This window comes from Dermacentor andersoni, chromosome 6 (assembly GCF_023375885.2).
Source record: "Dermacentor andersoni chromosome 6, qqDerAnde1_hic_scaffold, whole genome shotgun sequence".
Classification (NCBI taxonomy): domain Eukaryota; kingdom Metazoa; phylum Arthropoda; class Arachnida; order Ixodida; family Ixodidae; genus Dermacentor; species Dermacentor andersoni.
The window spans coordinates 39,570,232-39,595,247 of record NC_092819.1 but is presented as its reverse complement, the minus strand read 5'-3'; the positions used below and the strand labels follow the sequence as shown (position 1 = coordinate 39,595,247).

The 25,016-nt window shown below is 44.6% G+C and overlaps 1 protein-coding gene across 1 annotated transcript; it reads right to left on the bottom strand.

The window, feature by feature from the left end:
- Nucleotides 1-916: 916 nt before the first annotated feature.
- On the bottom strand, nt 917-24,352 carry LOC126521934 (uncharacterized). The gene is made up of 5 exons (XM_050170679.3): nt 24,272-24,352; nt 18,561-18,618; nt 18,420-18,491; nt 2,514-3,299; nt 917-1,437 (listed from the first exon to the last, which is right to left on the bottom strand). The coding sequence occupies exons 1-5, from the start codon at nt 24,350-24,352 to the stop codon at nt 917-919; spliced, it is 1,518 nt and encodes a 505-aa protein (XP_050026636.3).
- Nucleotides 24,353-25,016: the final 664 nt, after the last annotated feature.

Here is a 25,016-nt window from a genome sequence, read left to right as displayed (position 1 = left end):
TTAGAAAAAAACTGCAGTGAGTGACAGGTAACTGGTACACATAAGGGTAATAAATTATAGTTGTGTTTCTAAGTGCGAAACAGTCATCGCTGCTATGTGGTACGCCGTGGTGCAGGGCTCGCGTTGCGCGGGCACCACTCAGGCATATTTAATAAAGCCCATAATTTTCGATGAGCGCCCCCACAGTAGAGCGGCCGTTTCGAATCGCCCGCAATGTTGCATGCGGCACCACAGCACCACAAACACACCATGTGTCGTGCCAACACAAACCATGCATTTGTTAATTATTGAGTTTCAAATTTAATGCTATTCCTTTGTACAAGGCACAGTAATCTGGCGATCGGGGCAAGGTTGGAATTTGCGAATATATGGTAGCTGTCCAGTGCAGAATTATACGGGAATAAAAAAAAACGCGTTACCTGTGTACGTGTTATTTTTTTCTTCGTTCCTGTGTGGTTCTGCGCTGGAAGCTACAATTGACAGGCACTTATTGCGAGCCTAGTTTGCTTACACAGCCTAGATGTCCTGATAACTTTATAATGTTTGGCTCCTTTCTAAGATTTTCGGTATGATAACAACATTGCGCCTGTTATAAAGCGCGATAGAAGAGAGTAGAAAGGCAGGGAGGGCAATCAGTCTCTCGTCCATCTTGTTATCCTGCAAAGGGAAACTGGGATTTGTGGGTGAAAAGAGGGAAAGAAAAAAATAATTAAAGAAAGAAAGAAGGAAGGACAGAAAGGAACAAAGAAAAAAAGGAGGAAAAGGTAACACTGAGGGTGTCGCTTCATCAGGAGGTGCGCATCATCACCACACTTGGTCATTGAGCTGTGAAGAATTCAACTGCAGCAATTCGCATGTCGCTTTCCGAGCTTCACATATTCACTGTAATGTCCTCTTCTGCGTGAATCTCTGCGGCTTAGAATACGCGAGGTATAATTCTATACTTTACTAAAGAGCAGTACTCTGTCCAGTACTTTCCGTACTTCTTTGCGCACAGCCTCTCGAAGCGGTGCGTTCGGTAAACGAACCAACCCACGAGGAAGATGACGTAAAAGTACGGCACCACGCTTTCGTTCCCCGATGGAAGAACCCAGCACAGGGCCGTGAGAATTTCGAAGACGTAGTTTGGGTGGCGACATACAGACCAGAACCCGGAAGCCACAAGGTACTTTGTGTCATCGTTGCCAGAAGCGTCTTTGTACGCTGCCTTGATCACTTTTGCTGGCGAGCCCCATATGATGCAATCGCCCTCCTTTTCATTGACCAACTGCTTTTGGCGTTGACACCAGCAAGTCGACAAGGTCATGGTGATCCCAGTGACCAGAACCAATGCCGCCGCAGCTGGACTCATGTCCGATGGATTCTCCACCATGTAGACGCTGGCCAGTGAGTACATTGAAGGCACAAAAGCGATGTGGCTCCAACACATGTAAAAACCTGCAGATAGGCAACAAAAGGAAGTCGGTTGCACATCTTCTGCGTGAATCTCTGCGGCTTAGAATACGCGAGGTATAATTCTATACTTTACTAAAGAGCAGTACTCTGTCCAGTACTTTTTTTTTTATCGTTTGTCTCTCTTCTTTTTTTTTCTTTTTTTGTTGTGTGCAGTTTTTATCCCCCCCTGCGGGATGAACCTTAGAACCGTGGGTAGGAGCCACATTGTGAAGCCACAGCAACAATCTACTTGTGAGAGCGCAGCAACGACCTCATAACAGTTGCGTGGAATATTACGGTTGAGTTTCGTAAACCTCACATCGGTTATACCCACTCAAATATTTCAGCCGATCCTGATGTGAATACGATAGCGAAGAGGCGAAAGGGTCACTGGCAAATGACACTTAGGAACGCAAATCTTTGTGAATTAGGCCAGCAGGCCCATATTCACAAAAAATACGCTGAAGTTGTCAATACGAGAAAATGACACCCAGTCCTGATGCTGACTACACAATTAGCAAAGGCTGCCAGCCAGTTTAACAAAGCAGTTACGACCGCAAGCGTTCGTGTATTCAGCTGTTGGGCCCGTGTTCGCCAAAAAATTCTTACGCTAGAATTGTTCATAAGTAAACACTTCAGCCAATCATCATACTCAACATAGTATTAGTGAAAGCGGACGGCTAATTGAAAAGAGCCCTTATGAACCACGCAAAGCTTTGTAAATCCGGCCCCTGGGCCCCTATATTCAAAATAGGTCTTACAGTAGAATTGTTCTTAACATAAAACTTCAGGGAATTCTTGTGCTGGTCATATTATTTGGCCGGCCAATGGTGAAAACACTTATGGACGAAAAGCTGTGTGAATTCGGCCCCCAGTGCCGAGTTCACAAAGCTTTCCATTCGTACGTGCTGTTTGAGATTGACTGGTGGCCTTCGTTATTAACATATGCGGCCTCACGATTGGCTGCAATTCGTCCTTATGAAAAAAAAAAATTATAGCGTGAGAACTTTTTCTGAATAGGATCCCTGGTGATTGGAGGACAAAGCGCAGGTAGTTTTGTTTCGGTTGCTCGCGCTCACCTCCCCTGTCCACGGTTATGTCCATGGTCTGCATGTAGAGGTCTTCCCACCAAAAGAACTTGGCGATGTACGCACTCTGCAGCACGGCCGACACTGCCACGGCCCAGTTCCAGCCGCTCGTGTCCACCTGCGCCTTCCAGCAGGCGAGAACGAGGAGCTGCCAGAGCATCATGCCGAACCGACTGTTGGTCCACATCTTCATGTCGAACCGGTGGCCTATTCGAGGATAGAGCTCGATGCCCCAGTAGAAATCGAACACGATGTTTCCCGTGGTGCCGAACTCTCCGGGCGAAGGGTCCATCGTGCCCATTAAGAACAGCAGGGCAGACACGAAAGTCCCTCCGATCACCAGGGCAACGGTGAAACCGGGCAGGGCTTGGTAAAGCGTGTAGCAAGGAAGGTCCTCTCCCAGGAGGAAAAACACGGCTATTGCCATCGTCAGCGCGTAGTAGGTGAAACCGTTGTTCCAGTAAACGGGTTTGTGTCCCGAAGACGTTGGCGGGCCCCAGTACTTCTTCCCGCGTAGCGCTTCGATGGACAGTGAACTGTGCAGCGCGAACACCATTAGGAACTGCCAACAGTCCCGGGGTCCCAGTCCGTAGGCCGTCCACGATTCCCATAAGAAGCTGAGGAAACCAGACTCCAAGGCTAGAGATATAGTAGCACAGCGCTTAACCACGAAAGAGACGCTGCAAATGACCACGTTGGGTACAGTGAGCATGAAGGCGAGCGGCATGGCCATGTACCAGAAGATACTTGTCGACAACTTGTCGGGCTCTTCCTCACCTGCACGTAATAAGAATGGATGTACATTTGGAGCAATATTTGAAGCAAAGCGCTAGAATGTAGGGCTCTTAGCATACATTGTCAACTTGGTTACAGGCTTTGTCAAATACTTATTAGACAACAGAACTGCTTCTTGGCCTAGTTTGTGCTTGCTCAAAGATGCATCTGCTGCAAAGAGGAGACCCACAAACATGAAGACACATGGACTACGACACTGGCCCACGTGTCAATGTGTATTCCTTTTTCTGTGTGTCCTGTTTGAGGAAAATGTGTTTTACAGCACAAACTCGCTGCTTGTGTGGAACAAACATTTTTGTTCAGTTATACACACTACGCTTGGTAGCAGAGAAAAGTACTCGTGAGAGCATTTCGCAGATCGCCTTTTTTAAATTTATTTACTTATTCAATATATTCATAAAGACCATCAACATGATGTTATTACATAAGGGGAGAGTCATGCAGCCCTTTAATAAAGATCCAACTACCATAGAAAGCCGAGTGTAATTGTAACGTCAAAATAACAATAAAGGAAGTATACATCAGGCAGATTAAATTGTAACGCCAAATAAGCAACCAAAAATAAAAGATCCGGATCACTGACAAAGAATACGATAACATGGTGCAGCCATTACCAAAGAATGGTCCACAGCAACCATGTCAAATGAAACGCCAGGTGTTATAAACGCGCTCAAGTTCTTGAAATTTAGCTAGGTCAATTTGTGTGGCAGTGTTTGACGGAAAGTGACACCGATCCTTTATTCTGCATAGTAGAAATTTTGCCACCTAAAGATATATGACGATATATGAAAAGTTTTATTTTGTTTGGATGTTCTCGGCGCTGAAAAAGAGCTGCCGGTTGAGCGAAGAAATCACCATAAAGTGATGCGTTATGGTAAAGGGTCCCTGCTAGTTGTCCAGCGAACATTTACTGCCTTGCTTTTGGACATAGAGTGGGTGCCATGACACAATTTCTCATTTCACATGCGTATTAGGCATGCACATTGCCGCTTCAGCAAGAGCAGCATTTCGTAGGCTAAGATTAGTAGAGAATGAAGAGCTAAGTGCTAGTTACGGGGAAGACAGGCAAGAACACGATTTGCATCGTTATAGACATCTACTTGGTAGTCATGGCCAAGAGTGATTAAAGTATCAGGAGACTCTCCAGTATTTATGAAACCTTATGAATGAAATTGAACAAGAAGCGCATCTTAGGTGATCGCCAACAGTGTGAATGGCACAAGGACGCAGGAGGCGTCTGCGTAGTTTTTTGTGACATTGTTCATATTCCGAAGAAGAATAGGATGTAATTAGGTTTGGACATCAGGGAACGAATACAGTGGGATCTTTTATCTGATCTGCAAAGGAAGTAATCTGCAAACGAAATCATCCCCGGTAGAGGAGTACCAAAGGAAATCGACAAAGACAGTTATTAATGTATAGCATCGCGGTCCACCTACCACGTTTCACTCGGCATCAATTACATCAATCGAGGACTGCGCCAGAGAGCCCCGTTCTGTCAAATTACATGTGTGAACGGTTTAATATTGTTGCAGTTCATAAACTTTACGAGAATTATCAAGCAATGAGATATAAGCAATCACCCTTCCATAATAATCACGCCTTCTAGGAGATCTTTGGTCTAGAAACATTTATTATGCCACACCCTCCCCGTAACCAACAGCAGTGGATAATTCCATTTTGCAGAACACACTTTGGGCGTCAAATCCTACGGTTTGCTGTGTGCTGTGTTAATAAATAAATTACTCCAAAAAACATAACAATTCAACAATACAGCCCACGTGATATTAGGGAAGCTCTCTTATTGTGAAAAGAAATGCAATGTTAATATAGGCGTTCAGAAAAGTGTCTACGTATATTGTATTTTGTGCATATTGCAGTACTGTATATTGGCGTTCATGCATGTTATAATTTCTTTTGTGTAAAACTTTTCATGCTTTATTACGTTCAATGAACTTGCCCTTATGTCCTCGTTGTTTTCCATGTATCAGGGAGGCTCGGGTTCTCCTCAAGTGACGTCACTTTTCTCCCGAGCCTACCCTCATCTTTGAGGTGAAAAATAAATTTGAATTTGAACTTGAATTTGAGTGTTCATAGACGTTCCGAAGCACGATTGTGTATCTATACACTTCTTCTAATTCAAAGCAGCAATATGTGGGCCCTCTTGGTGGCGTTCTTGGAAACATTCTTAATCGCGAACCACATGGTTTCCATTAAGTGGAATATTTCTTGTGAAGATGTTCCACTTTCTAAGCGCAACCATGCAATGTGGAACAGCTCTACTCGAGCGTTCGTTCTTGCGACAGAGGAGCTTATTGTTTCCGCTGCTTCTATTCACATAATATTATTATACGTAAGTTTCTCTCATTAAGCTGGACATGTTAATCTCGTTGAAGATAATTTTCACTTAGTAAGAGAAACACTTCTGGAAAAATGTTCGGCTTATTGGAACCTATGTGGAAAGAAATTAAGGTCGAAGTCCTCTTTGACGGATAAGTCGTCTCATGAATGCACTCAAGTATACTGCGAATCAACTGCTGTTTACCGGGATGACGCCGGAGCCCACGTCTTAGTTCTCCTGGTGCTTACCCCGAACATCAAAAAAGCGTACTACTAAAATTTGCTCTTGTAAGCTGAACCGAACTTCAACCAAGCGAGAAACAATCTCCATTTGTCTTGTTCGTCTCGGGTATTCGTGCGCAAATCAAGGTCACAAAACAAGGCTCTGATTAAGGGCACAGTTCGTCTGCGAGCACGGTAGTATAGCCAAACACTTAATTAGAAATACAGGTCTGAAATATTAAGAACGAGTTGTGAATGACTTCGGCAACAATGTCATACTTCTGAGGAGCACAATTTGTACACTGCGCGGGGTACAATAGATTGACTCAGCAAAAGCGAAGTGTCAAGAATCGTTATCGGTGATAAGCTAATCCCTCGCGTATGTCGTAGATCGGGTACTACAATCAATACGTGCAAAAATAGAACATATTTCGGCCAACTAACGACTTCGTTTTTACTCACTTGCGAACATTAATTGTGTATTTTGACAACGCCCCAGAAACTGAATAGTTGTCAAATTTTTTTTCCTCCGTTATATGTCAAACCCACACTCGGCGTAGATATAAACGTGTGCAGCTTTTAAAGTAACGATCGCAAATTGTTGCTATGGGTTTTAAAGGCTATATTTCTTGCTGAATTTATTTCAGAGACTGGTCGCATTTTTCGGGGTAAGTTAATGGGAAAGTCAGCAGGTATCCCTAATAGCGAATAATATTAACATTAGAAAGAGAAGAAAAACATTGTTCTCATTAAGCGCGTCGTCGCTATGTGCCCGGGACTTACTCAGCGATGACGGTACACTCTTAACTTTCATACACATAAATTCCAGTGTAAGTGAAATATTAAAAACATTGGAAAGAAAAGAAAAACATTGTTCTCATTAAGCGCGTAGTCGCTAAGTGCCCGGGACTTACTCAGCGATGGCGGTACACTCTTAACTTTCATACACATAAATTCCAGTGTAAGTGGAAGAATTTCGCTAATATGTTCCACTACGAACATTGCAATTCTAAATGCAAGTGCTTTAGTTTCCAAGTAAATGCTGCTGTACGGGCGGCAGGAGATCGGTCAAGTTGCAATAGAGCAGCTTTTTTTCTAGCCACCATTTTTTCGCTCTATATTGATCGCTTAAGGTGAGAATCAAGATTGTTCGATTGATTTGATTTGATTGACTTGCTTAGTCAAACCTATGCAATGTACCACTTAGTAAACCTCAGGGGCACATATGCAATGCTAAATGTATTAAGGGGAATATTTTTTTGCAAATGTATTGCGCCTGTTTGGTGGAGCCGATGTGGAATAAGATTAAAGAGTGTAGAGCCCTCTGCAGCTGTCCGTTCTGCATAAAACAGCTCTCTTTGAACACATGTCGCATATATATTGCAACGATTTCTGGCTTCCGCAGATTCTACACATTATGAAAACCTCCTCCTTAATCATTTCAGAGTATTTTCTTTAGTTCCTCCTAATCTTGCACTGAAACCCTTGTAACCGCAGCAAAAAAAAGAATATAGGATTGAGGGGAGTTAAATAAAGTAAAACCAACAATTTGGTTATCAGCATTGCGTACTTTTTCGACGCCACTTATACGGCAAACGTCGGGAGTTATTCTTTCCTGCTACCTTTTTCGAGCTGTAACTCGGTCAACGTAATGAGTGATCACATTGGACGTACCCACCCTTGAAGTTAAAAAAATTTTATTATGGGGTTTTACGTGCTAAAACAACTTACTGATTATGAGGCACGCCGTAGTGGAGGACCCCGAAAATTTTGACCACCTGGGGTTTTTTAACGTGCAGCTAAATCTAAGTACATGGGTGTCTTCGCATTTCGTCCCCATCGAGATGCGGCCGCCGTGGCCGGAATTCCATGCCGTGACCTCGTGTTCAGCAGCCCAATACCATGTCCACTGAGCAACCACGGCGGGTAACATGGAAGTCGTAGAGTTAGCTATGAACAATACGCCACTATGTGTGCAATGATATGCAAACTGCAGTTCTTTTGTCATCGTTTATTCGCCTTGCCCGTTCGCTTTACCGTGTTGGAAATGCCCATGCGTGGGAACGCTTTTCTATGCGAAGAAAAATGTCCACAGTTCGAATTTCATGTGCAGACCGCGGGCGTAGTTCTTAATAAAGATAATCGCCAACGAAAGAATTAGGAATGTCACTGTTCATGCCAGAAAACTAGAATTCTTTCCGTTCATGCATACTCTTTGACACAGACGCATAAGCACGCCCACTGCCGTGCAAGAGGGAAAGAAATGTTGGAGTTGGGGTACAGGTAAAATTTACAGTCTCGGTTAAAAGATTTCAGGCCACAACGTGCGCGAACACGTTGACGTTCCGACCAGTGGCGGGACTTCAGATGCAAATTTTGCACTCGGAAGCTATGAATGGCGAGGAGAGGGGTGCCCTTCCCTCTTGAGAACCTTGGATATCGCATAGAACGGAATACAAGCTCCGCTACATTGGATGATGTGAACGTGTTCGTGTACGCTGTGTCCTGGAAACATTAGATAGGGACTCTTCGCAACAGCTGGAGACAGCAACTCGGAAACAAGACTTGGGAACGGGATCACATTGACTTAAATGGCACGGGCCCGTTTAGTGAATGGAGTCATCATGACTGGCCTTCTTGAACTAGTCACCATCCTCGGGCGTGCGATAGTATAGCGTGTTTTCAGCCTCAATAAACGTCTGGTCACTTGCCTTATTAGTCTGGTACACTGGAACAAAAAAGCGTGTTCTTTTTTTTCATAGGTCGTTTCGATATAGGGTAAGTCTCCTTGTACGTTTTCAGATAAAAGAAAGGCGCATGATGCCTCAAGGCAAGTTTTCCTAATTTTTCGCATAGCTTGCGGCAAATTTGGCTGTTAAAACGGTGGTTATGTGCGGGGGAAAAGCGTTGACAATTAGGCAGCTTCTCTAATGAAAGCACTCCCCCTGCCCACCACTGTCTTTTTTGTCCTCTATATTTACCCGGATGTGTAAGTGGTGCCGGCATGTCTTGAAGCCGCCCTGTGCCTAATTTTGTAAACCGCGAGAAGGTCTATAGACAAATTTCACTGCACTCCCGAGGTCGCTGCCGTGTTTTATCAACTAGTGCCATGTTTTATCACGCGTTCATTGCGTGCCCCAGCCGGCCTCCGCTGCCTTTGTTTACAACAGCAGCGCACGACACCGTTGTGGCACAGCAAGCCGCTGTTTCGAAGTTTGTCACCGTCATTGACTGCATGAATGGCACGAAACTTTAGCCAAAGCTTCAAGGATATGGAAATATGGCCTATTCATCCTTGCAAGCTCATTGCATCTTCTCCTATGCTACGAGCACTGTCCCACGATGCGCCTGTACTGGAAGGCAATGCTAGAAGTTGTTTTGCGAGACGAATAGGTGCGTTCTTTATAGCAGCTGTAATAACTAAGAAATAATTTAATTCACTGATACTTATTTCTTTATTGGTTTTCAATGGCTTGGGAAGCCAAAAGTCGCATGTATTGGTTCAGTAATGTTTTTTCTTTTTTTTCGAGGCGATGTCACTACAACATGTATTTTCTGCGCAATCGCTCGTGAACGTGCCATTTACGCTAGATTTGTTTGTGCAGCGCCCCGAGCTTAACGCATCCATGTGTTGAGGTTTTGTAGTAGCTAAGAGAAAAATCGTAATATCGTTACTCACTCGTTTACCTTCTGGCTAGGGACGAAGCATTTAGTTTCGAAGATTCTTGCGTAACATAAGTGAACCACTCATTGATGAGCGTGCTCTAAACGAGTGCGCTTACATCTAATACGTGGCTGTGAGTCTCAGTGAGTCCCAGTGAATGAGGCTGTACGTTACTTGAGAACAGAAAAATAATATTTAACAGCGCGACCAAGTATATACTAACTTTGAGGTGCTATCTGACTATCTTTTCCTGCGGAGTTTGCCCTTGAATAAACATTGTCGCAGAAATTTTTCAAGTATAGATATACGTTGGTTTTAGTTGGATAACGCTTCGCCATTTTATTCCGAGGTCGTGGAACAAAAAAAAAACGAAGACAAAGAAAACTTGCCCGGACAGTCGCTACAGTTAAACAGAGTTAGCATAACGCTGTTAACAAGGGGTACTTCTTTTTTCTCGATGCTTCTCCATTGCGAACACGATACAGTACGAGCTGAGCAGCTTTTAGTACAGAGCTCCACGGGAGAATGCCACAGTTCTAAATCCATAGGAAGCAGCCCTACTGGAGCGTTGCGCGCGTACAGCCTATTTAGCAGATTTGCATTTCTTTAAAGTGGTATAGCGTATTCCAACTTTCAAACTGTACACTGTGTTATGAGGAATGTGGTGTGCTTGTGCTCATGATTATATTTTCATTACCTGGTGCTCTCTAACGCACATCTGGTATTCTCTAACATGAGTACAGGATCATTTTTGCATTACACCCCCATAGGAACGCGCCCACCCAACACCACCTAGATAACACAAGGCCTGTTCACTCCGATCCATGACGTCATGTAACCTGGCCCGACTGCCATAGACGCTAATAGGGATGCTTCCGTGTAAGCTGTGGTGATTTTGACGTCACTGCTTTGGACAAACCAGCCTTGGCAATGGAAATTTAGGGCCAGGTAGGATGACGTCATGGATGGTAGTGAAGAGGCTTTGTGCTATCTAGGTGGTGTTGGCCCAACAAATGGGCAGCACACGGGTAGGCACGGCGCAAGCGCCATCTGTTTATAGTGGGCGAACTAGCAGGTGAAGAAAGTGTATAGTTAAATTGGCTTCTTATCCTGGGATCCTATAACGTAAAACTATTTCAATGTGTTTTTATCCCAGTATCCTAACGTCAGATTTGCGTAACGGCCGACGCAAGCATCGGGCGGTGACCCGCACGGTTGTCTGAACGGACCAATCTAATGATATCCTCCTTTATAGGACGTGACTTTGCTTTGCTTTAAAAACGAATAACATTGCCTACGCTGAGCTGCTTGTCTTATCTAATTGGCTCAAGTGGAGAGGGATTTGATGGGGCCGAGCCAGTGCACTGAAAATCTATAACCGGATGAAGAGGTCGGTTCCGGCGTCTGCGATTGGTCCGCTTTCCCTTACTTAGCTTGAGGTAGCTGGTCGAAAATTGGGGCGGCATGCAACGGAAGGATAAGAATGTCGCTAAAGCGGATCCTCAGCAAAGAAGAGTCGGCAGAGCGAGGTTGTAAACGTGCCGAAAGTGCTCGAAAACGTTACGCTGACACGTAAAAAGCTTTATTGTACGCAAATAAACACAAGCTTCCCGGCAGGTGCAAGTAGCCAGTGCCTGAGCGATCGGCGACAGCCATATTTTATTCCTTTCGGAACGGGGCAGCTTGCGGCTATTCAGAAGAAAATTCCGTTTTGTTCGGCATATGAATGCATTTTTAACGCGTACACGTCACTTTGACGCGCTGAGTTTTCGCGCTTTTGTGACGTCATGTGACAGGCAGGTGAAGTGCGTGCAGCCCGAAAACTTTTGACCAATAGCCGGTGGCTAATGGCGAAAAGGCGTCGAATCAGAAATAACTATTTTTGTTTTGTTCGTCCCAGTCATGCATAATCAGTGTGTACGCGTCATATCAAATGGCAAGCTATCGCGGTTTTCGTGACGTCGCGTGACAGACAGGCGATTTGGGGGTGGTCCAAAAATGTTTTTGACCAATCGCGCAGGGCTGATTGCAGAACTGGAATAGAAAAATTTGGAATAGCTTTACGTTATAGCGCCCCTGGCTACAGCATGTACTATGCATGACAAGTGTGATTGGACTTGACCAGCGACGTATTTCCACAGCGTCCCACCGAACTGAGTACCCACTGCAGCGCCGGTCCATTCTTCAGTGAAAGGAAACGCCCGAAAATTGTGTTTACGCTCTCTATCGGCAGCATATCTACTTCTCACGTCAAACATAGTCATTATTCCTGTGGGATATTGAAGATACCGTTTTTTAACGCAGCAGGACGCAAATACGGGCACGAAGAGTCAGACGAGGACAAACACAGTGTTGTGTACATTACAGACATTTAGAAGTATAGCCTGCGTCGCGTCGCGTTTGGATGTTAAAAATAACACCTCGTCACTGCGCATACACCGTGAACAAACGAGCTTTCGGAAGTTTCTTTAACTCTTGACTCAAGTGCAGTATTCAACAAATAGCCTGTGGACGCAAAGTTGATAGGATCGCAGGACCTCGGGTTCTATACGTCATTCTAGGAGCCAATGGTTTCCGCAAGGACTCTTTGGCACTGCGCTGTGGGTTTCCAGGAAATGAACGCCGCAGTAATATTTCGCTTGCGGCTATTCCCTTTGCTGAGTTTCGACGGCAGCAACGATCGAGAAAGTGTGTGGTTTAACTTCCTTTAGTATGGCACTGAGGCTTTGAAATACGCCATTCGTAAATAGCTTCGGATTAAGTTTGGTCGCATGATATTATTATTTTTACCGTCCACTTAAATCGCGGCATACGAACTTTTCTTGCTTTGCGTCGATATCGAACACTGTAAAAATATTTACGCCCTTAAGGCTGTTTTCTTGTCGCATTGCAACACCCTTACCGTTAGGGCCTTACACAAATTTATAGAGGACGACAGCGGAGCTCTAACGAGACGTGCGATAACAAACGACGTAGCTGAAAACTATGTAATCACTCGGACAGCCTTGGGCGCATAGAAATATCCGACAGGAGAGTTTCCTATCTCTCCATGTGAAATTCTCTTCTCGGTTGTTTCTGTGCACCCAAGGCTGCCAGAATGATTACACAGTTTTCAACTAAGTTTCGTACGTCTCGTTAGAGCTCCGCTGTTGTCCTCTCTAAATTTTTTTAGGCCATAACGGTAAGGGTGTTACAGTGCGACAAGAGAACACACCCTTAAGGGTACAAATATTTTTACAGTGAAGTTGGGTCACCCCGGTAAACAATCAAACGCGCGACCAGGTGATTGTTTGTTTATTTGTTTGTGGTGGGCCCAATGTGAAGTTAGCCCCAAATTATACTCGGAATTGTGTGACGGGCTGTGGTGCTATTTAGCTGAGATTTCAGTAGATTAACAAATTGACGCTATATGTATACGCCTATCAAAAGCTGCTGCCACTGCGCAAGTCCTCGACCCAGCCTCGGTCTGTGAACAAGGGCGACGGAAGTAACTGTTGCAGCTGTTGAGAGCCGGGGGGCCCTGGCGGATTAGGATATGAATAAGTACCACGCTTCAATGTATTAAACAGCAGCACAGCGCAACAAGCACTGCGGTTACCACTGAAGATTATTTTTCCAGGAGTAGTATGTCCGCGCTCTCGGAATAACGCGCAAATTCTGAACATCCGAAAGCCTAGCGGTGGCGTCGATGAGGCAAGGGAGCAAATAAGCGAGCACGGTGTCGAGCTTTGTAAAACTGTTGTCGATTGAGTCGCGGCACGTCAAGAGAGATTGCATGCTTATGTAAGCACTTTTCTTTATTTTGCTTCTTTACGTTTCGGTATCTCGAAGATATATGTGGCAGCCATATGCCGCTGTCTCTCGGCAAGACCTTTCCTTAAAGTCTGCAATGACGCTTCAGGCAGAAAATAGAAAGACAGTTTCAACGCAGCGCGCCTTCTAAAAAATTGATCGTGGCGACGAGGGCGAGTTACGCCGCAGACAGAAACAAACGACGAAGGCCCAGAATGATTACACAGCGTGTGTATAAACTAGGCCTGGAGTATATCACAGCCTACATATATGGTGTCCAAATCCACGCCTCAGAGACGCCTCCGACTGAGTAACAGATATCGATCTCGAAAACTATGCTTTCGTTCGCTGCAAGCGCCGTTCTTCCGTGGCGGGTAACTATGCGCTTCACCGCGAAACATGCGGTGCAATTTACTGTGTTCCGGGCGGTTGGTTTGTTTCTCGAACTCGGTGCAACACCACATTCGTCGTTTACGTTTCTGGAACAATGCGGGGTTGTCATGGTAACAAATTGGGCCACTGCTCTGAGTCAGCCCGAAAGCGCCAGAGAAAGACGAGATGTCGAAGGCAGGGAGGTTTCTGGCTTCTATTACCGAGCAGGGGTTTTTACATAAAGGTTAAACAACACTCCCGTGTATGCAATTTTGCGGCAAGAACTTTTCTCAAAGCCAGAATTGCATAACTGCAGATCTTCACCAGTACCAGTGCTCATGCTTTTCTGCAAAAGTTTAGCGTTAGTGGGTTCACCCTATGCAGTCATGATTTATTTTATGTACTTAGATGACGCATTCCGTTTAGTACGTCAGAAAACATTTAAAACATGAAGAGGGCCCGAAAAATTGTATCATTCCGAGATGTTTTACTCCATTGCAAATAGGCTTTCGCAGGTTGTACTTGTGACTGCAGCCGCAAGGCAAACGCGTGGCAGGGCTTATAGTTAAGCGAAGCCCGGCGACTAATTCTTGTTGAGTCATTGAAGCCAAGCGGCATACATTGTAGGTATACGTATAGAATGGAACTGTCAACACGAAATACGTAAAGCTACTTAGTTGTCCCCAAAAATCAGTAATTGGATTTTTACGTGTATATAATCAAGGGCACATTCGTGCAGTACTTATTATGTCAAACAGTACGGGCATTTTGTTTCAATACATATTCAAGGTCATTTCCTATCATGCCGAGGCGGAGCGCCACTGGAACAATCGACGAGGCTCGAGAAGGAATAACAATGGAATGTAATCGCTGTACTCTATCTTAGCCCAGCAACTCAGGCCCAAAAAGCATGTTAGCGTAGCTCCAATTTGCTTGGGCGGGAGCAAAATTATGGTAGTAAGAATAAACCATTCCACTGACAGCGTCACAATGCGCTAACACGGCAACGTGTCCTGAAAAACTGAGTACACAGCAAGGTCAAGGGGAGCGGCTTTGACTACAAACAGCGCTTGCCAGACTCTTACTACCCATTCGCCTGAGCGGTGTCGGCACAGTGCTCAGTTTGTGGCACAGCTGTTTGCGGCAGCATAACCGCGAGGCACAGCCCTGGAGAACCAGGAATCTGTCGCAGCTACGTGATCGTCGCGTCGCCGGCAGCCGTCACTCGCTGGGCGTTTACATATGAAACCTCGAACGACCACAGCAGGTGGTCTCTGTCGCGTCCCCCATTCGCTCCCCCTCCTATATGTCGCTTGCATGTGACTCTCCTTTCTCACTCGCTTTCAAGCGATTGTTCGCAAGCCAAGAAAGGGTGTCGCGATGGTTGTTGTACAAGGCAGCGTGTCTAAATATTGCAAAGGAAGGCGCGTTTAGAAGGCGAACATGAGCCTCGAGTACACTACAGAAGCATGGATAAGGCAGAATTAATCGAAATGTGCGAAAAATAACAAAGATACGAACGCTTCGATAGCGCGAACTTTGTATATTCAAAGGCTGCCCCGGTCGAATCACCATATAAGTCGAACGTTGCTTTGTCCCTTTAGCTTCATGTTTTGCCCCGGGTACCAGATTTTTACGGGATTTAAGGTTCAGAAGCTAAATTCGACGACTGATTTCAGAGCGGCTGATGGGGTGTTTTCTGTTTTCTTTCAAAGACGCGATTAGTAACACCTCTAAATCATTCAGATGACTACAGTTTGGTAAACCTGGACAGGATCATTATTAGAATCTTGATAAAATCTGGGCACATGGTATAGCAAAATTTGGACACGTTCCGTGAGAGGGCATGGAGCACCAAAATACGTCCAGTTTGTTTTTATTGGCATCGAGATGTTTATGATGCTCGAGCAACCACAGCTCGTGCCGCTTCATCCTCTACCATTTAAATATATTGTCAACAACATCTCAAGCGGCTGCTCGCTCAGCCTGTGCATTTTCTTCTTTAAGATATTCTTAAACAACGGGTGGAGAACAAGAGCTCCGCTTCTACAGAGACAAATATCGAAAACCCGAGTGCTCGTTTTAGGTTCGGGTGGTTATCGCCGTACGCTGTTCTCAATGCTAGGATTCCTCGAGTATTTTTTTTTTCTTTAGCTGGGCCAATGAACATTTCATGCCTCACATTTTAAGGATTTGAGCTGCACCTCTACGTCAGTCCCTACTGTTTCCAGTCTCCCATATTTATTAAGTGTCCTCGAAGCGGCCTTAGCATGCCCGAACACATCAGGCGCGTTCTATGCTCAGAGGCATGCAGCTGTGAAGAACCGAAATGGATGCCGCCTTTGTTTCTCGCACTGGCCCAGCGTAAGCTACATTGCGAGACCTGATAGCGAGTCCCGTCGACAGATTTCGAATGACTTCACACCCTTTCCTCGAGCAAGTAATACCTAGTGAGCAGCAGTGGGTGGCTGCCTTGCGCAGCTCGAGGCACGACCTTCAGGAGGCCATCCTGGAGTGAGCTTGGAGGATAGAGGAGGCCTACTTCAAGTATTTCCTCCTCCCACCCTCTATTCTGTTGCCCCCTTTCCTTTAATGAGGGATAAATAAAGTTCATCATCATCATCACATCCTAGTATAGTTGAACTTCCCGCAGCGTACACTGCAGTATACAGAAGATACAAAGTATTGCGTGACAGAATGCAATAGTAGGACAGATTTACGGCAACCCTCTGACATTTTGTAAGGCAGTGCCTGGAATGAACATAAAACTATGTAGCTGCGATAAGGTCGACCTTCAAGTTTAAAGAGCAGTGTTGAAAGCGGACGCCTACCCGTCGTGAACTAATGTGCCAGGCTCTGTCTGACATGACGCGCATGAAATGTCGTGCTTTTTCAGTTTCTTGCAATTTTGAACACTGGAAAGACAGTTTGCAGTACAGTTAAGCGATTCGGACGCCGTTGGACGCATAGGCAGAAGAAACTGCAATTGTTCCCTGCCGATAGTAAAATATTACCAGCAGTTTGATGGCAAAGTGAGAACAAGCCCGTCTATTAAAACACAGCAAATATCAAAATATGTACAACCAGGATAGTCTGCAATTTTCCGGGACATCCAACGTAACTTCCGCCCATTTCGCGAGAACAGAGTCGCTGACAACCATGTATAAGCAGTTTGGTAGATGCAGCTACTCATCTGAGACACATTTAGAAATCCGGACATATCCAGGAGGTCCCAAACTATAAAGGTGACACACAGCCAACCTATGTGAGTTCAGTGTGAGGAAATAAATGCGCCGAACCCGTAGAGAGTACCCATAAATTTAGCTCATCTTACGCCTGCTACCAGAGCAAATGGTAACAGCACCTATTTCAAGAACAAATAAGAATACAAAAATAAAAAGCCAAGAGAAGAAGCGACGACGGCGCGATTCATGAAGAGAAGCAACAGAAGTGGATGATGCGTTCGAACGTTGCTTGAAGAACTTGCAAGCACCAGTGATAAGTTGTGTAATTATTTTCTTTTGTTTCATCTTATTCTAAGGTGCCCTTGTGCTATCTAACTGCTGGTTAACTAGCCGCATATTTTTTTTTCCTTTGCTTACCTCAAAGAAATAATCTTCAAAGGGCCGAATAAGCAAACCGTGTTTCTTATAGCGAAGGGCGTTTGTTTAAGTATTTTCTCGTTTCGTCGGTCTCAGCCTCGCAGAATCTCACCATCGCAGTGGCCCACTTCCTGTATTTATCGGTTAACGTTGTCCTCTCTGCGCACCAATCAACGTTTACCGTTAACGTACACTTTTCGGTCCTCGTCAAAACGAGTTCCTTGATATGGTTGCTGAAGCTTGACGTTATAAAGTCTTGATTCTTTCTGACTAGTCTGTATCACCGGGCAAAGAAAGATCGTCGGACTTCCGGTTCTCTACAAGGCGGACAAGTTTGTATGGGAAAGGCAAACACGGGAACACTGAGTCTCTAAATTGACTCCGGCAGGAGAGTGCAAACAAGATGAAGCAATTCCCCACAAATTGCGGAAAGCCAGGCACTGAGAAGTAAAGGCTTAGTGCTGTACACAACCGTGTTTGCACTGGGATTACATATTTGTCCCGCAAGATGGGTCAATATTGAATGGACTGTAGAATAAAACGGAAAATAAACTCGTGTGAGTCGTTTCCTCACGTTCACCACTTAATTATCAGTTGTATTTTTACACGTTGTTTCCTAGAAACTTGGTCTCTAATTGGCACGCTCATGAGGGCTGTTCTCTGCCTGATGATAGCCATGTCACCTCACTCCTAACGCCGTTCATCAGGACCGTGGCATTTGCCACATTTGTAACGCTGTACCGGTGAACACGCAATATGAACGCAGATAAACACGCAGTGCAATATATGCTTCTCCATACGTGTCACTACTTTGCATTTTCAGTACGCATTATATTTTCCAAGAAGGGGGGATGCAGTTCTGGAACACGTATCAGCTTCAGCAATCATTTCATATACATGAAATAGCACCCTTTTCAGGCTCACAGGTCATCCGGTAACATAGAAAGGGAGTTGCGCGTAATATATTATCGCTTGAAAGAAAAAAGAATAAACTGGTAATATCTTAAAGAGATAACTTCATTTGCGTTGTTGGTATAGGTAATATTAATAGGTGCCGTAACTCTGATAGTGTAAGGCAAGGAAAGGGTGCTTCTAGCAGAATCGGCCTACCTGCACTTTTAGCGGCCTCTGGATGGCCGGCATAATTGCAGTCATGCTCCGCAGCATTTCCTTCGGGAGATTCTGCGGCAGAAAAAAAAAAGTGATGAAACAAGTTAATTGTACGCTGCTTTGACTGCGTAGATGTCTTACTGCTTGAGCTTGGAAGGAAGTAAAAGTCGTACACACCTCCTGTCAACGACAGGAGGAACTAGGATAGAGTTCAACAATGTGTGCCATTTGAAGGTACCCTCATTTTCATTAACGTTCATTTTGGTGAGCGATAGAGTGTTTTTTTTCTTCTTTATTCTACTGACAACTTATATTAAAGAAGCAAAATATGCATACGCTGCGGAAAAAGATTGTCTACGATAAAGCCGACAGGACAGGGACATGTTGCTGAACTGAGAAGCGCATGTTTCAATTGTACATTGCTTTGACTGCGGAGATGTCTTACTGCTTGAGCCTGGAAGGAAGGAAAAGTCGTACACACCTCCTGTCAAAGACAGGAAGAACTAGAATAGAGTTCAGCAATGCGTGCCACTTGAACGTATCCACATTTTCATTAACGTTCATTGTGGTAAATGACAAAGTGTTTTTTTTTTTTATTCTACTGACGACTTATATTAAAGAAGTGAAATATGCATACGCTGCGGAAAAAGATTGCCTACGAGAAAGCCGACAGGACAGTGACATGCTGCTACACTGGGAAGCACATGTTTTGCATAAATAAATAAGAAATTGCCACATCAGAAGATGCTTTAGGAGGCGTCTCATTGTCGCTGTCTGCAATCGGAATTTGTTGGAAGTGTCTATACCAGTTCTCCCCGCCAAGTTCCCATGTAAGGAGCGGCGCATTCAGTTTTGATTGCTATGTCAAAATACACCATTTTGAGCAAGCTTAAAATTTCACATCATCCAGGGAACAGCAAAAGCTAACAAAGGAGCCTGGCGAGGTTTTCTTCAGTGCAACATTTAAAAAAAAGCCACTTGCTCTGTTTTGAATTTGTTGCTGGCGTCGCTTGAACCTCATATAGTCTCGTGAACAAAATGTTATTATAGGATAGGAAAAGTGAAGGTTTGGCGGCGCAGAAGGGCAACAGAAAAGGAGGTTGCCAAATTGTGTTGCCTGAAAGCACTGGTCTCTTTCGTAATAATCATTTCTTAAAGAACAGAATAGATGAAGTCTAGTGCAAAGTCTTCTTTTACAGTGAGTATCCGAGCTGCCATTGAAATTTTCAGCACTGCCTGAACGACAACGTGAAATTAAACCTTGTCATTTGCATTTGTAAAAAGCACTGCTGGCCACAGGTGTCTTATACCCTCTTTGATTTTTGCAATCTATCCGGGCTGGCAAAGCGCTCGATGGCAACCACGTGTAAAGCTATCCACGTTATTCTTGAGAGTTTTCGAGTCGGAGCGGCTCTGACATATTCTATTACATGTTGCGTGACACTGACACCTGTGTAGCTTGGAAAACTTTCCAAGATGCATGGCTCCCGCATTTACGACAGGAGAGAGACACCAGCTATTACTATGCGGACGCCAAAAAGTTGTCGCAGTGAAGCCGTGTGCATAACAGAACACGGCCGGCTCATCACGAAAATGTACGACAAACTGTTGCTGTAGTAAGTCCATGTTTACCGGCTACGTGCCTTTACACAAAAATTTCATAATTATTACTTGGGCCAATTAACGCGAAGAAAAAGAAAAGAAGATGACGTTTGGGTGGTAACATCGAGTTTACAGAGAAAGAAGATACGAAAGACAAGATGGTGAGCCAAATGTAGAGAGAAAGGAAGTATAGAAAAACAGATAGATCAACAAGGAATAGTTGTGGTGGGCAAGGGTAGATGTAAAGCGATAGAAAGAGAAGAGAGGAACGCGTAAATAAAATCAATCACATACGCAATCCAGCATGAGCAACGGTATTTTGAAGCGTTTTCTAAGTCTATTATGTAAGCACGTAGAACTCAAGAACATCAGCAGCGCCTATTTAACTTTCTGCGCGGAGTTTCTTTGGTAGTACTGGCCTAGTACTTCTTATTCTGATAGCGGTCTATTATCTAGTATATATATGACTGCACACAACACTTGCCGTTCGGCCCTATAGCACGACTAGACACAAAGGAGGTGTGTAAACTAACCATAAATGTTTGCTGTGTTAAGACAGAAGGGGATAGTGTGAAAAAAATAAGAAATGAGTTAACGCCCCAGACCGACGCAGTGCCCATTATAGACGCCATCATGGCACTCTTTGGCCATAGCTGGCCCTCGCGCCATTAAACGCCACTAATCATTATAGACGCCATAGTGAAAGGATTCGACCACTCATTTTAACTACTTGGAGTACTTTCATGTGCATCGAAAGTGGGATGCACCCTAGCGTTCGTGCATTTCGCCCCCTCGGAATACGGCCATCGAGACCGGGAGTCGAACTTCGAACCTGGTGTTCAGTAGCTGAGTGCCATTGGAACCGAGCCACTTCAGCCGTGTGAAGAGCACGTTCTCACCTACTACCTACTTCAAGCATAAAACGCGAGAATGCAGACCACGAAGGAAAGAAATGCCGATGTCTAAGCTCCCGAAGCTGCCTTCTGAAGTCGTCCATGTAAATATTACAGAAATAAGAAAGAAAGGGTAAACGCTAGTCGCAAGCATTTACAGTCACAATCTATCAGAGTACAATATTGACAGCAGCAAAATCTCGAAGGAAGGGTAGTGCCACTGCAATCACATCCCTGGACTAGGATTTGCTTCGCAACAACAAAGGGGCAACTGTAGCAGAATAGGCGAGTTTGGCAATGGTTCAATTCGAGGGCGTTCACAGAGCATACAGAGCTATGGAAATATGGGGTAGGCAAACAGTGAAATTGCCATGACTTCCAAGTGAGGATTAAACCAGGACCCTTCTTTACTTTCCGTCTCTCCCTTATTTCCATAAGTCTGTGTACGCTGTGAAAATACTTGAAATAAACTAAAGATACAGGTTTGGACATAACGACACTTTCCGTTGGTGACAAATTACGAAACTGTATATACTGCACTAGGTACTTTCTGACGTACGTATTTCGGCGTATTGGCACAAGTATATACTAGAGTATGCGGCGTGTAGAGAAGGTGACCAGTTCATGAATTTCTCAAGGCGCTATTGTTTAAATAACACCCCAAGGAAAGAAAACAAGAGTATCGCAGGTGCTCCATACAAAACAGATGTGGTACAAGGCTTCACAGAAGGTGGCCAGAAATCGAAGTCGGCGTTTGAAACCAATAGAGAGAAAATTACCGCGAAGTCGAGCGTCCATTTTCTGGCCCTTTGTGCGTGACATAGTGTGAAACGACGGCTCATTATGAATGCCGATGATAAAACCTATAGGCAAGCGACGAGCATAACTATAAAACCAACGCAGTACTAGGAACGCAAGGGACGAGGTACTAACAAGTGGACATCAGATAGTATAAAGCGAAGTTGGGGACGACAGGTGCTAACTACACTAGCACGCTGCACCTCTGGCTTTAAAATCCCTTCAAAAACGACAGCCACACGCAGAACTATGAGACAAATCTTTGTTCATACCTCCGACAACTCGCTTGTTCGTTCGATGCTATCGAACGTCTCATTAGGCATGCTTACGGGCATGCCCACCCATAGCTACATGCTTACGGGAGCAAGGCGTTGAGAACTGTGACTTAGCCTTCGCGCAATTTTGTCATATCACCTGTGTCGCTTGTGAAACGAACCTGAATTGGCTATGCAATTTACACGACAGAACATTAGGAAATGTCTGATGGTTTGGAGTTGTCCCTCGAGTTTAAAAATAAAGCAGCGGGAAATTTGGGTAAAAGAAGTGCTTCATTAAATTGGGTTACTTTGTGGCTTATAACAAATGATTGTGTTGATCAACCTTCTTCATTGAGAACTGGTTACTTGGCTATTTGCACAAATAAGTCATAAGGCACGCTACCCTAAAATAATTAAAGCTTGCAGCAAATTGTCCATGTTCAGCAGGTATAAAGCCCCTCAAGCCCTTTTTCCATGCACCAGGCTTAGCAAAAGCCAGCAATCGCTGACTGTTGAAAACTGATCTAAAAATACAGTCTAGCGTAAGACTGTGACTGCTATGCTTACCATCTGTTTTGGTCATAACGTTCCAATCTGCAAAAATACCTGAAGCGATTCCGCCAGTATGTTTTCACTCGTGCGCAACTAGTATCGCGAAGCCTCGTTGTATTGCAGTTCGGCGAGATCCACAGCAGACCACCATGCCAGTGCGACAATGAGGCAAACAGTGAAGCGACAAGGTTGTTGGCCAAGCGATACACGTCGGCCCAGCAATTTTCTGTATAATGGAGTTCCTGTCACGTGCGGATTTATCGCAGTCACCATATGTTGTGCCGGGGAATAGAAGCTCCATGCAGACGCAGCTGGCGGCTCAGACATGCGCTATATAACAATGGTGACGTGGTTTCCGAGCCGGTACGAAATCTTAATTGAAGCGTGCGCTGCAGTGTCATTACAGCTGGAAAAATATTCGCCTTAGTATAGTAAAGGCTGCTAGTAACGTGCAGTTTACGCAAGCTTACACAACTTCTAGCATAATAAAAATTCTATAACGAAAAAGAAACCCCCTAGCAACAAAAATCTTCAAACCAGGTTTCACGGTATAGTGAATGTGAGATAAGGAAATGCCTTCAAGCTCGTGACGAAATTTCGTTCAAGACAAATTAATGTCTATACGTTAAACATTCGCATGTCATTACTAACTGTATGCATGGTAAAAATGCCTAATGATTAAGTCTGCTTAAAACAATCTGATTGCCGGTTGTCGCTGTACCATGTATATTACGCACACCTTATCTCGTCGTTTGCGAGAGGCACTGTATGCGACCTTTGACAATTCGGAACATCATTTCCGATAGCCGAGGCACGTCATACGAAAAATACTCTCATGAAAAAGGCAGTCCGCTCTGCAATGTGACTAGACGACTTTCGGTAATAAGTGGTCCTTGCTCACTTGCTCTCACGTGTCGTTATTGGTTTTTGTCATCATCCTTCGGCTGGAATGTTTGACGGGCTTCAATTCAGCTACCGTACAGCGTAGCGCACAGCACGTTTGCGAGATGGTCGTAACACCAACAAAAGATAAGAAAACTCTACAACGACGAAGAAATAATTTTTTAATATCTTTATCTGAGTTCCAATTGACCCCGCTGATAGAAAAAAAAAGACATCCAATCGTTCATGATATTACACAACTTTACTATACGTCGACGTATTCCGCAATCAATCAAGCTCTCTCAGCAGTCTATGGAGTGTAAGTTGTAGAATACTGGTGATTCAATCGACCCAGTCAATGATTCAGGCCATTAAGAAAAGTAATGTGAACCAGCAGACAATTGCGCCGTCCAAGTATTTCTTATCTTCGAGCACTTGTTCCCGCTAGGTTCCTTTATGTGCGAACGGTCCGTCCTTTGTTTTGTTTGTGCTTCAAAAACAATTCGAGCTAATCTTGCTGATTGAAGACGAAGAGAATGAGAGTCGGCCGTGCGAAGGGGCACCAAGCTTCAGCGCTCCGGGGCTTTCTTTTTTTCGCTGAGAAGCCTCGCTGCTTTCCCCCGTAAGAAGTGAAATTCTTCTTTGCCCGCCTGGTGGAAAGCGAACCTTTAGAGCAGGGGCACTCAGTTTTATTGAGTTAGATGACCTTCACCGCGGCACTCTTCACAAGCAAGCGCCAAAAGTTTGCCCCTTTTCGCAGATCGGATCGGGATCGGTGAGGCTGAAGGAAACCACGCGCCGTCGAATGCAAGGCATATGCGCCATCTGCGACGAGCGCGGCCTTGAGCTTCCGGATTCAGTCACTCACCTGAACGTCGTAAATTCCTCCCGGTTCAAAGTCATTTTGTTCTTTTCCCGCGGCAAACTTCTCTTCAAAGGCGCGCAGCATTTTACCCGCGCTTTGAACCGGAAAACTCGAGCACATGGTTTGCTACCGTTTCAGATTCACTTGCGGACTTCAGGAAGTTTCAAGGACCGCACTTAGTGTGTGTTTATGTGTGTCAATGCATAATTCATTTGTACTTATAGTTCTTCTTTCTAGGTTTTTCTTTATATTTATCTATTCCGCACGATACTACGTTCATTTTTTTAGGGGGCCTTTCCTAAACTGTTTATAAATGATCCATGCACGTAGCGCTTAGCTTTTATCGCAGTCCGTTGCTGCATTTCAAAACAGTAGTCACCGTCTGACCCACTTTCCGTAAGGCATATTTCAGAGTTTGTTCTTTTCCCTATTTGGCTGAACACACAAAGATAAAGTAGATGCGAATCTCTGAACAACCCTTTCCCCCGCACCCTATCACGCTTCCTTACTGAAAAACCCACACCGCAGGTTAGCTTATGCCGCGTAATGCTAAGAACCATTCTGTGCTTACGAACAGCAAGCAATGACAAAATGTTTTGTGCCAACCGCACACAGGAATAAGGAAAGTATTGTCATGAAGCGTGCAGTGTTCGTGTTAATATTTTGCTGTTGGTTATTTTCATTCTTTCCCTATTATTATTTGTTCTTTCCTCAGGGGGGTACCATGCTCCCTAAAGAGCACTTCTTC

Coding starts and splice junctions, on each gene's coding strand:
- LOC126521934 (XM_050170679.3), bottom strand. CDS start 24,352: ATGCTGCGCGCCTTTGAAGAGAAGTTTGCCGCGGGAAAAGAACAAAAT. Junction 18,492..18,560: donor CTTCCTTCCAAGCTCAAGCA/GTAAGACATCTA, acceptor TTTCTGCCGCAG/AATCTCCCGAAGGAAATGCT. Junction 3,300..18,419: donor AGAGGCCGCTAAAAGTGCAG/GTAGGCCGATTC, acceptor TATTACGTGCAG/GTGAGGAAGAGCCCGACAAG.